Here is a 12,689-nt window from a genome sequence, read left to right as displayed (position 1 = left end):
TTTTTCATGATAACATGGATCAGTCCAAGATGTTTGAATAGAAAGTCTCCTGAAGTAGGACACATTGTAATAATTCTAAGGCCACTCAAGACTTCAGTTGTCAGACCAGGCAATTCACTGTGAACTTCATGTCACAACATGAATTTCATATATGGAACTTCACAGTGACAATGGTGGTAAAATGCCAGTCTTTCTGCTTAAAAAGCATAGGCCCCTAAGACTTTACCTAAAGGTGAATCTCCATTAACAGTATAAGACTTGTGGCACACTATTCTGCATTCTTATTCCATTTAGTAGAATGCACTGTTACTTGGGAAGATGAGGTGGCAGTGATTTTTTGTGTGCTAACAGTAGGCTATTTGTGCTGTATACAAATGTATGTTCACAAAATATTACATGCAGCTAGTCAAATTCAATATATATAATCTTGAAATGATTCAATTTTAATTTGTAGTATATTTTAAGGGACATAATTTATTTCCAAGTATTTTTATTTTTATTGATTTTAATATTTTTCCTAGGACCATCAAGTCTAGTTGCTGTTCAAAATATGTCTACAGAAACTGAGCTCCATCAGATTCAGTAATAAAATCCTAATATTAGTCAACACCATATTTTATTGCCAGAAAAAGGTGACAGCAACACAGTGTATTACTCGTCTACGAGCCCATCATAGGATACACTGTTAACTTTTCTTTGCTGTAATTTTTGAATTTTAATTATGAAAGCATTTTATTTGTTTTTAATGAAGTGAGAAATCTGAATCCAATCCTTCTAAGTCTAACTATATGTTTGGCTATGTAAAATGATAGTGACAGACTAACTTTTCTGTTATATTATGAAAGTGTTTTTTAAAAACTTGCTAAATGTAATAATACTTAAGAAGTCGTCTACACATTTGCAGAACTTTAAAAATATGTAATGATTTTTCATAATACTCCTGTCAGGTAACTTATCTCCATTTTACAGATGAGGAAACCGAGGGAGAGAGGTTAAATGACTTGCTCTAGGTCAGAGAGGAAGCCAATGAAAAAGTTCCCAAACTTGTGATTTAGAACATGCTGCCTCTACTTTATAAAATATTTGCTACATAACATACATTAATTATGAAATTGAATAGTTTATAGTAGTGCCATAAATATAATTGTTAGAAGGGAAATATTCTCTCTTTTTCTGTTTTTCTCTGGGTAAAACAGGACCTAACGTTTGACTTTTGTTCTGTGACCACAGGTTTTACAGTTGACTCAGAAATACTGTGAAGAACAGGAAATCCCCTTTCCACAAATCATCTTGAGTGAGGAAGATGAGAAGAAGCCAAAAGAATGTTACATGTTTGTGGATGATGAAAACCCTAAAGCTCCCATAGTGCTTCACTTCCCACTGGTGAATGATACATTCCGGAAATACAAAGCACCGGGTAAGAGAATGTGCATCAAGATCCTTAAGATTTAGGTATTCAGGTATGATTAGCCAGCTAGAATGTGAGACTGGCTGAACTTTCCTAACCAGAAAATGTATGCAGTTATAGCTATATTGGTCCTAGGATATCAGAGAGACAACGTGGGTGAGGTTAATATCTTCTATTGGACCCATTTATGTGGGTGAGAGAGACAAGCTTTTGAGCTTACACAGAGCTCTTCTTTGGGACTCGGACCTGCCCTGAAGAATAAAAGATAGAAAATATTATCAATAAGAGATACTACCTCACCCACCTTGTTTCTCTAACCATAAAATATCACAACTTTCCCTTACCTAGTTCCCTGCAACCTATTGAGCTCTATTACTTTTTTGCAGAAAGAGCATCAGAAGTGTTTCATTTTGGTGAAGGGAGGAACAGGGCTGTCCCAAAAGCTATGTAAAGTGTGAGGGAATCTAAATAGACAATTATTTGCTCCTTTATGAACCAACCCCTTCCTTACCAAGTAGTTCTGCCACATATAATTGCTAGATGTAGATGTAGATGTGAACTAATATTTGTGGGGTTTATCCTGATGGTGTGATGGTCACTGTATTTGCATTATAAAGAGGTCTGAAATACAATCAGTTAGCATTGCCTCAAGGATTATAATTTAGGAATTCCCAGCCATTTTTCTACCTGAGAACCTGAAACACCTTTCATAGAACCCCATTACTCATTTTAAAATCAAGTTTAGTTACAACAGAAGGTTTGGGGGCCTTTTTCTATATTATGGTAATGTGTTAAAGCCGAAGTGGCCCTGTCTACATTAGGGTGTTAAAAACATGTTTTAAAAACACACCTGTTATCCTAATGTGGGCGGCCCCTTCCAGGAAGAATTAACTTTGTTACTTTGAAGTCAGGTTAGTGTTTCTCACCTCAAAATTATAGCTTAATCCTGTAGTGTGCAATACTGTGATTTAGTGCAACAAAACAATTTTTTTCTCTTTAATCTGTGTTTTTGGAGGGTGGTGGAAGTATGAAGTGGAGATGGTACTTTGGCTCAAAGTTTGAAAGCTAGAGTATTGTGACCCTACTCTGAGGTGCTGAAATCTCTTCTCATGCAATTCCCGACTAGGAGAGTGAGCAGAAGTTAACACCTGCTTAGCTGATCTGTGACCTTCATTGGTGATTCAATGAAAGGTTTCTAGTAAGACTTTCACAGTTTATTTTTCTCTGGTTGCAGGAATAGAACGTGAGTCAGAAGATGAGAAATCCTTTGGTGATTTTGTCATTGAGGGAAAAGACTCTCCTTACCGTACGCTAAACTTCACCTTTGAGCCCTATGACTTTGACAGGCTGGTGGAAGTGAACTGCTACAATGTTCTGAACAACAAGGACATACTCCTAACGGCCCTAAATTTGGCTCTGAGCAGGAGGAAGCTGAAGAAGGGCAATGGGCAATGAGAACCTTCTTGGCATAGGACATGGATGGACTGCAGTGCACCAAAGGAATATGGTTCAAGTAGTACTCCTGAGGGAATTCTCTGCCACTGTGCATGCATAATTAATAAGCCATGCATATTTTTAATTTTTTATGCAGAAAAAAGCTTTTTCCGGAAAGTTTCTGCAGTTGTGCCTTTTCCCCATCAGAGAGCACTGTGGCGATAGAACAGAGCAGCAGCTCCTGGCCAGCTAGGGAAGAGAGAGCACCTGCAGAGCCTTCTTCACAGCACCTGTTGGGCCAGGTCAGGAGACAGGGCTATGGGGAGAAAGACAATTTGGGGCTGCTGGGGCTCAGACAGGGGCTCATAATGGCTAGTGGAGGAGGACAGAGTGGGGCACAGGGTGAATGGGAGTGCAGGGTCACGGGGGGAGGCAGGTGCAGGGCTACATGGGGAAAGGGGGTGGGGATGCAGGGCTACATAGCGACAGGGAGGTGGCTGATTTGGGGGCTCAGAGACATTTGGGAGGCAGTGCAGGGCCACATGGAGATGTAGGGGAGTGGGCATCTGAGTGGGGGTGGAGAAACACACGTAGATAGGGTGTGCAAGGACACATGGGGACAGGGGCAGATGTGCCTGAGAATACAGGTCAGTCAGGGTCTGCGTGGGGGAAGCTCCCTAACAATCTCTTCCTGTCCTCCCCAAAAAACCTATTCCATACTTTTTTAACCCCTACCCAACAACCCACCAAGTTTACACTCAGGTTCCTTCCAGCAATTTACTTCCCTCTCCCTCACCTTCTCCGTTAGCCCCAACCCCAAGCCTTTGCTCTGCTTCTGAGGGGTGCAGGAAAAACAGTTATATATTGTAGTTCAAATGAATTATTACTCAGAGTTATGTATTAATATCCCTAGTAAGGAATCTTTCTCAAAATAACATTTTCTGAATCTCTTTTGTTTGTTGTCTGTATTGTTACAGACATACTTGCTGACAGATATTTCGAAATAAATGACCAAAAATAATTGAAAGTGGTGTGATTATACTGTTATAATGACAAATAAAATATGTAGAATTTTAAAATATTATGCACAGAATTTTTAATTTTTTTGGTGCAGAATTCCCCCAGGAGTAAAGTAGGAATGCTGAAGGGTAAAGTAGCTGCAAGCCACTTTCATTTGAGTGGGAGAAGCACAGTAAATTCCCTACATTTCACACTGAAATCTTACACTAGATATGGTGCAACTGCCCTCACGCCTAAACAAAAACCCCCACAAAACTCCCCCAAACCTCTTTTGTACTCCACTACAGTCTGTAAAACCCAAAGAGATGACAATAGTTGTCTTTCATTGCCAAATGTTCGGTACTGAGAAACCAAACTAGGTGTACGTTTTGAGGGGAATGGAGTTCCTCTCTTGATATTCAGCACAGTCACAGATGCATCAAAGTTCCTGCTGTGCAGGGTGGTACGGATGCTTATGTGAAGTGAACAATCCTGATCTGATGATGCATGTTTTTAGTTATGGGCCTCTGGGGAGAAGAGGATGCTGAAGTGTGGGTGATGTAGACAAGTGAACACTGGGGACTAGATTGGTTGAGGCCACAAAACTTCTTCTGTATTGTGACCCATCTAGGATTTGAGGCCAGGTTGCCAGAGGTGAGTTGTTAGTAGAAGTCCAATCAGGAACTGTGCCGAGTCCTGGAGAAAGATACTGGTTTGTTGGCAGACACTCCTCTGCTCAAGGCATGGATAAAGTGGGCACATTCCTCTGCACAGCCTAACTCAGTCTATACCAGAGTTCCTTGTAAAATCTGCTGCATGTAATACTTCAAGTGTTGATTTTGACCAATAAAACACCTAGATGGCTCGGTCCTAGCAACTTCAGAGACAGTCTCTCCCTTTGTGATACCAGAGCAATTGCTCTAACTCCTCTGTAATGTAATTGGGAAAGCACTGGGAGTTCTTAGGAAAGGATCTTTGACTCTGGAAATTGCTTCCTGCTGCTGCAACTTGGCTCACCAGAGCCTGGAATTGGTGATCTTCAGATGCTGCAAGAACTCATCGGTTTGTTTTCCTCAGACTTTTCCTGGGACGGAGAAAGGGAGGCTATTTTTATACAGATGGGTAGATTTAGGGAGGTCTATTTTGTTTTAAGATATTTGGGTCAAGGCCTTGTTTAGAATTTTATTTTGTGTGTGTGTGTGTATGTGTGTGTGTGTGTGTGTGTGTGTGTGTGTGTGTGTGTGTGTGTGTGTGTGTGTGTGTGTGTTAGAGGAATAATGTGATAGGTGCAACTACTAAATGTGAATAAATAAAATAAATGTGAACTGCTGCTGTTATATTGTGGGCAGTGCCAGGTTTACAATGGTGCCAGTGGCTCCATGGAGCTGGGCCCGTGCTCAGAAGGGGCCCCGGCCTACTCCACTTGCACTGCGCCTCAAGACCTTGCGCCTCCACCGACCCACCACTTGCTCATCTTGGCCTGCCTGCCAGCTGGCCAAGGGCTCCTCTACACCCCTTGGCCCCACCCCCTCGCTCCTCTCTGCCCCCTGGCAGGATCCCAGTGCACCTCGCTCCAGGCCTGTGGGGCCCTGCCTGTCTCCCCAGAGCTGAGCTGCCTGGGACTGGTGCAGAAGCCTGGCCAGTCTCTGCCTGGGGGGGCAGACTGTGGGGGGTTGGCTGGGCCCCTCCAGGCTCTAGAGGGAGTCTGGCCGGGGCAGGGCTTGGCCTGGCTGATCACACCATTCCTGAAGGGACAGAGAAATTCCTGGCCCCGGGACCAGCCCTGGCTGCACTGCCAGCTCAGCCCAGCAGACGCAGTCACCTCCCAGCGGGGCTGGTGAGTGCAGCCGGAAGGCAGAGCATGAGGGAGTGGGTCTCTGGGTTGTGTGCTGGGCTGTGAGGGGGTGGGGAAGGGGTGTGTGTGTGTGTGTGTGTGTTGGGGCAATAGGGAGCAGGGGTTCTGTGGGGGGTGCTGGACAGTTGTGGTGCGACTGTAGGCAGGGGTGGTGGTGTGCAGGGCTCTGAGCATTTCTGGTGGAGGTCGGGGGGGCGCTGGTCATAGGGAGTTGGGGAGGATGTTGGGTGGGGTGGGTCTCTGTGGTGTGGCATGGGCCAGCCCCCTGAGGGGAAGGGACATGCTGGCATCACAGGGCCACTGTGCATCTGGCAACTGGCGATTTGTAAATAGTGCCCTTGCACTGGGCTGGGCAGAGTGGGGCTGCTCCTGTCATGCCAGGCCCGTCTGGCCCCTCGGTCTGGGAACTGACCTCCCTACGTCATGCTCCATTGCCTCAATGGGGGCCCACAAATATGTTTGGTGCCAGGCCCACAAAAGTTTAATTTGGCCCTGATTGTGGGGTGGAATTACCTCATTTTGCAGAGAATTTTTAAGATGTGACTTTCAGGGCACATCTAATCAAAACAAAGTTTTTGGGGAATAACCACTATTCACATGTATGGTGTTTACTTTGAACTGAATGTACTGATTGTGTATTTGAACTGTCATGACAGAAGTTTGATGTCCCCATTCAAAGCAGACCGTAGTGTAGTTGTAACTTTTCAAGAACATTTTGCTACTTAATTTCTATAAAGAAAAGGATATTTTCTGTATTTCCTTTTAATTAAACAAAATTTTTTTTGCTAACATGCCGCTTCTTAGGCCACAAGGCTGAAGTGGAGGGTTTTTTCCTTTACTGATTGATGCTTGTTCAACTTAAACTGGAGGAGAAAGAACTATCCTTAAGTGCCTTCTGGTCAAAGGTAAGTAATAACAGTAAATAGAATAAAACTTAGCTCTTACGATAATACTTTTCATCAGTAGATCTCAAGGCCCTTTAGGAAGAAGGGTCAGTATCAATATCCCCATTTTACAGATAGGGAAGGTCAGTAGCAGAACCAGGACTTGAACCTGGGTCTCTTGAGTCTCAGTCCAGTGCTCTATTCACTAGGGAGTACTGTTCAAATGTAATATAATTATAAAAATATAATCAATCTGTACTCCAGGAGTCTTGCTTTTTAGAGTTCAGGGTACTAAATAACTGCAGTTCTGAGCTGTTAAACTTCCTTCCTACCAGGCTGCATCCTCAACTCTTATGTCCTTTTCTCCAGCTGAGGCATGATGAGAATCACCAATTCAGTGCTACCTCTTTTCATTATTTCCGATGCAGAGTGGCTGTTTTCTTTGCAGGATTGGGAAGTGTATCATGTTTTTTATCATCAATTACTTTAGAAGATTATTTTTATTATTGTTTTCTACATAAGTTTATACATATTCTTGACTGGGCTTTGAGAGAGCCTTACATCCAGGTTAGGCCTTGTGATGTTTGGTCTAGGGAAGGCAGGATACTTCCCTCTCCAAACTGGACCTTTTTCTTCCTTTGCAAATCTTAAATAAACCAGTGTCTGTTTCTTGCAGTTTTCCCTTTCTCCCAGCAGGTGCTCAGGTACCATGGTGAGGGAGGATATAGATAAACCTAGATTGATATAAATGGGAAGGCAACAAGTACTGTCCTCAAAGCTAGGTCTCCCCAGGCTTCCTAAACACTTCACATACCCACTCTCCACTCCGGAGCAGCAGGACTTCGTGTCTGAAGCAAGGGTCCTTATGCTCCTGTTGTTCAGTAAATTAGCACATAAGCACTTCATGTAGGACTCCATCACATTTTTGTAGAAAGATAAATCCTTCTCTGCAGACCTTGGGCTGCAGAACACTCTGCAACATATACTGGTATGCTGTCCTGTCTCTTTAAACAGCTTCCTGTTCCGCAGGAAGAGCAACTCTGGAACTGGGTTATTCAGTAGAATTCACCCTGCAGGGCAGGAGAGATTTTAAAGGGCCAGATGTATTGTGCACAATTCTGGATCTTTGTAGGTTGTCTCGGGGGGAGGATAAATCCATGATGCAGCATCTGGGTATGTTCTAAATATAACTTTTATTTATACCAGCATCCCAGTCCTGGCAGGTGAGTGGAGTCAAAGAGCATGCAAGCAATCTCTTCTCTCAGGAATCCCAGCTCAGTTCCCAGAGAGCAATTATGCTAGAAGAATTGACTATACATAAAAGCAGAGAGCAAACACTGCTGCTCACACAGCTCCCTCTACCCGGAACCTTGCATAACTCAGACTAACTGTACAGCCATTACCAAATATTTGCTCACACGCTAAGTAAGAGAACTTGAAAGACTGTAATAATGCCACCCGATACCTTCCATAACCATAGGAAACCTGCTGTTCTTGATGATTCTCACTGTCCCTAAAAGATTATTTGATTTTAGTAAGGCTTTTGACATAGTCTCAAATGACATCCTTGTCAGATAAACTAGGAAAATGTGGTTTAGATGAAATTACTATAAGGTGGGTATAAACTGGTTGAAAGAGTGTTGTCAAAGAGTCAAGGGCAGCTCCAGGCACCAGCACGCCAAGCGTGTACTTGAGGCTGCAAGCCACGGGGGGCGCTCTGTCGGTCACCACAAGGGCGGCACGCAGGCTGCCTTCAGTGGCATGCCTGCGGAGGGTCCACTGGTCCCGCAGCTTCGGCGGACCTCCCGCAGGCTGCTGCCGAATCCACGGGACTGGGGACCTCCCGCAGCCAAGCCGCTGAAGGCAGCCTGCCTGCTGTGCTTGGGGCGGCAAAATGCCTAGAGCTGCCCATGCAAAGAGTACTTAATGGTTTGTTCTCAAACTGGGAGGGTGTACCTACTGGGGTTCCACAGGGTTCAGTCCTGGGTCCATTGCTAATCAATATTTGCATTAATGACTTGAATAATCGAGTGGAGAGTGTGCTTATAAAATTTGAAGATGACACCAAGCTGGAAGGGGTTTCAAGCACTTTGGAGGGGACAGCATTAGAAGTCAACAGGAGCATGGCAATTTAGAGAATTGGTCTGAATTCAACATGATGGAAGTCAATGGAGCCAAGTGCAAAGTACTACACTTAGGAAGGAAAAAGCAAATGCATAGCTACAAAATGGGGAATAACTGGCTAGACAATAGTATTACTGGAAAGGATCTGGGAGTCATAGTGGATCACAAATTGAATGTGAGTCAAAAATGTGATGCAGCTGCAAAAAAGGCTAATATCATTTTCGGGTGTATTAATAGAAGTGTTGTATGGGAGATAGTGGAGATAATTGTCCTGCTATACTCGGCACTGGTGAGGCTTCACTGGAGTACAGTGTCTGCTTCTGGGCTCCACACTTTAGGAAAGATGGGGACAGATTAGAAAGGGTCCAGAGGAGAGCAACAAAAATGATACAAGGTTTAGAAAATCCGACGGAGGAGGAAAGGTTAAAAAACTGGGCCTGTTTAGTCTTAAGAAAAGAAGACTGAGGGGGGACCCGACAAGTCTCAAATATGTTATGGGCTATTGTAAAGAGGACGGTGATCAATTGTTTTCCATGCCCACTGAAGGTAAGGCAAGAAGTAATGGGTTTAATCTGCAGCAAGAGAGATTTAGGTTAGAGAGTAGGAAAACCTTTCTAACTAAAAGGGTAGTTCAACTTTGGAACAGGCTTCCAAGGGAGGTTGTGGAATCCACATCACTGGAGGTTTTTAAAAACAAGTTGGACAAACACCTGTCAGGGATGGGCTCGGTTTACCTTCTTGAAGTCCCTTCCTGCTCTACATTTCTATGATTCTGTAGAGGCCAATACACTGCAGTCGTCTTATGTCTGTGTCTGTATATTACAAACAGCTAGTTTGGGCATCAGGATCCTTATTTTCCTTTCCTTATATTGCTCCCAGGAATTTGAGGAAGGGATGTTATAAAACACTGCTGTTCAATGTTAGATACTGGCAGCATGCCAACAGCACTCAGGCTGCCTTAGGAAATAGAAATTGTAGTACTAGATCTGTACCCTGGTAAATACCATCTGCAAAGCTCTGTTTACTCTATGATCCTAAAGCTGCAGAACTTGCTGTGGAATCTCATTGTGACAGTTTGGATATCAGCATTGTTAACTATCTCCCCTCATTCATTTTTGAGACTAATTCAGCTAATGTGCTTATGGCATGATCGCTCATTCCTCGAGGAAAACAGAAGACCTCAGAAAAAAAAGCACTAGTTGGCATTCATAAGGTAGCGGAACTTTCACCCCAGATTAATATTCTCACTCATGCATATAGGAAGTGATACAGAGGTACAAAACAGGAAAATCCCAATTATTTTTTTTAACTGTCTGGGAAGGGCTTTGAGCTAGCAACACTACCACTTTCTCTGTCTGTATGCCCTGGCTTTTTTTACAGCAGTGGAAGATAAACAGGTTTGGTAGAGCTAGGGACCAAGGTAGGAAATCAGACTGCAAGAACCAGGAGATGGAAAGCCATTTTATTTGGGCACTCATTTGCTGATGGACCCTCAATCTGTCACCGCTGGTCCTTGCTAATTAGAGCAGAGCTGTTGGTATGGGCTCCTTTGTTGTGTGTTTGTTTCATCAAACCCACAGCAACAACAACTGTTTTAATATGTTGTATTTATTTTTTTTTGATTAACTGTTGCAGACTATTTGTGTGTGTGTATATGTATTACACATATACAAGAATAAGTTAAAGGAACACTAAGATTGTAAAGACAAGCACTCAAAAGTTAAGAAATGACTGAATGAAGGTTGCCCATGAGATCTTAAAGTGGCCCCCTTGTAGGTGTGCAATTATAATAGTCATTAGTGAGATGATCTCATTTTATGTTTTTCTCACATGGTCCCTGCCTCATTCAATGCACTGGATGGATGGTGCTCATTTAATGAGCTGCTATTCAATATTTTCTTTTCTCATTATTCAATGAATGACATCAGATCTTATTTACTGCACAGTGTTCAAACCCTGTTCTGAAGACAGAATCAATTTCCTCATGGCTTTTTTTATGGTGGTCGTCACTGCAGTAGCAGAGTGCTTCACAAACATTATTTGATTTATCTTCACAACACCTCTGCCAGGCGAAGGCTATAGTTATCCTCATTTTACAGGTGGGGAGCTGAGGCACAGAGTTTAAAGTCAAAAGAGTCCACTAGATTGGGTGCCTCATCTGAGATGCCTAGGGACCTGGTCTTTTAGAGAACTTAGCACTATATATGTTCAATCCACAGCCCTCATTGACTACAGTTGCAGCTGTGAGCGTTCAGCACTTCTGCAAATCAGACCCCAGGGTTTCCAGTCAGGCATTCAGGAGAGGAGAAACACAATTTGTGACCACCTGGTGTATAGTATGGTTGAAGTGATTTGCCCAGCATCAAAATTCTGTGACTGAAGCAAAAATAGAATCCAATGATCTAAGCCAGCATTGAACTGAGGGACTGGGTGGACCCTGCGGCTCTTGGTCATCGCATAGGTATGCCCACCTTGCATATTCCCTTTCTCCAGGAGGTGAGGGCAGCCTTGCTTCCTGCTTCTCTTGCTTTCTTTGAGCAGGTCCTCTGGGTGGCTGCTCCCTGCCCACCCCTCTAGAACTCACCATTGGGCCCCTGTCCTGTCAGCCTCTCTGGCCACCCTCAACAGGCCACCTGTGCTAGCTGCCCAACATCCAGCCGGTCTGCTGCTGAACTGTGCCCAGAGAACATCTGTATGTGATCTTGCTTCATACCATCCCCTTCCTTGCCCTTGTTGTTAGAGGGCTTTCCCTTCAACCTCTCCCCTGGTTCTTGTCATGCAGACAGAAAGCAGAAGACCAGAAGTCTGAAGTGCAGGCAATTCGATGTTTATTGAGGTTACTTCCAAGCAAACACATCCATAGCTCTACAGATGGGCAGAATCTGTTCCCCAGTGTTCTGTTCCCAGCTCTGATGCCACAGAGCCTTTATTCCATGTCCTCCTTCCCCATTCCCAATTCCCCATTACCTATTTACCCCCACCTCCTCCTTAGCAGGCCCAAATATACCTTCAGTGCAGGCCCCTAGTCACACGCTTTACAACTTATGGTCATGTTCCATTTGGAAGGGTCATAAGTTGGGGTCTTCGTCCCATCCCTTTTGTACCCATGGGAGGGGTAAGGAGTGAGGTTGTGCTCTGGCCAAGGCCAGACCTTTCTTCGACTTTTAGTGTTTCTTATGCCTCCCCCGCAACCTTCCCTTTCCCTCCTAACTGGTTACTTGGTCTTGCCTGGAGATAAAGAGTTGAGGCAATCTTTAAGTGTGCGCTCATATACTACATTCTCACCATGCCCAGTAACACTTTAACTGCTCTTATCTATTTCCATTATATTAAAAAACCCATCTGGTTTAGGCAAAAGCAACATTTATAGTATCTGTCTTTGTTTTTTGTAAGAATCCCTTTGTTCACACATATTAGTATAAGATATGAGTATCAAAAAGTCAAACCCAAAATTCTATCCCAGGCTAACAAACAGGCTTATATGCTAACACTTGTGTCCCATCCTGACATCATGTGGGGGACCTGCTGCTGTCTGAGGAAGGTGAGGGACTCTGGTGGGCCAGTCTGTACTCTGCTCTGGTCCCAGGGCCCACTGGAGATATTAGCTGGCAGTTCCTCCATGTGGCCATGGCCACGGGCATGTACTTGGGAGTTTGTGAACTGTACCCTGACACCTGTCCCTTTTGTGGCAAGAGGGAGATGCTAGCATACATATATGTAGGATGTGTCAGGTTGAAGCCCCTCTTCTGACTCCTCCAGAACCTCTTACTGAGGTTCTAGCTGCACTTTTCCCTGCAACTCCTGATTGATGCACCTTCAATCTGTGGCCTCACAAATCGTGGGACCTCCTTGTTAACCTCTTCCTGGCACTGGCTAAGATGGTGGTCCATCACACCAGGAGTAGGAAGCATGAAGTAGAGATGCTCTGTGAGTGTGGGGTCTATTTTAATTCCTTGGTTCAATCAAGTTTCCTGCCAGAGTTGGG

General features: G+C 44.0%; 1 protein-coding gene across 1 annotated transcript in view; it reads left to right on the top strand.

Moving 5' to 3' along the window:
- Window positions 1-3,881, top strand: part of LOC115650122 (cytosolic phospholipase A2 zeta-like) — a 39,729-nt gene extending 35,848 nt beyond the window's left edge. Inside the window, exons 19-20 of the mRNA XM_030559560.1 lie at window positions 1,231-1,417; window positions 2,643-3,881. Of these exons, the coding sequence (XP_030415420.1) occupies window positions 1,231-1,417; window positions 2,643-2,863 (408 nt within the window). The 3' untranslated portion in view covers window positions 2,864-3,881. The remainder of the gene's footprint in view (window positions 1-1,230; window positions 1,418-2,642) is intronic.
- The last annotated feature ends 8,808 nt before the right edge of the window (window positions 3,882-12,689 follow it).

This window comes from Gopherus evgoodei, chromosome 4 (assembly GCF_007399415.2).
Source record: "Gopherus evgoodei ecotype Sinaloan lineage chromosome 4, rGopEvg1_v1.p, whole genome shotgun sequence".
Classification (NCBI taxonomy): Eukaryota; Metazoa; Chordata; order Testudines; family Testudinidae; genus Gopherus; species Gopherus evgoodei.
The sequence above is the reverse complement of the archived record's forward strand: the minus strand, read 5'-3'. Positions and strand labels throughout refer to the sequence as shown.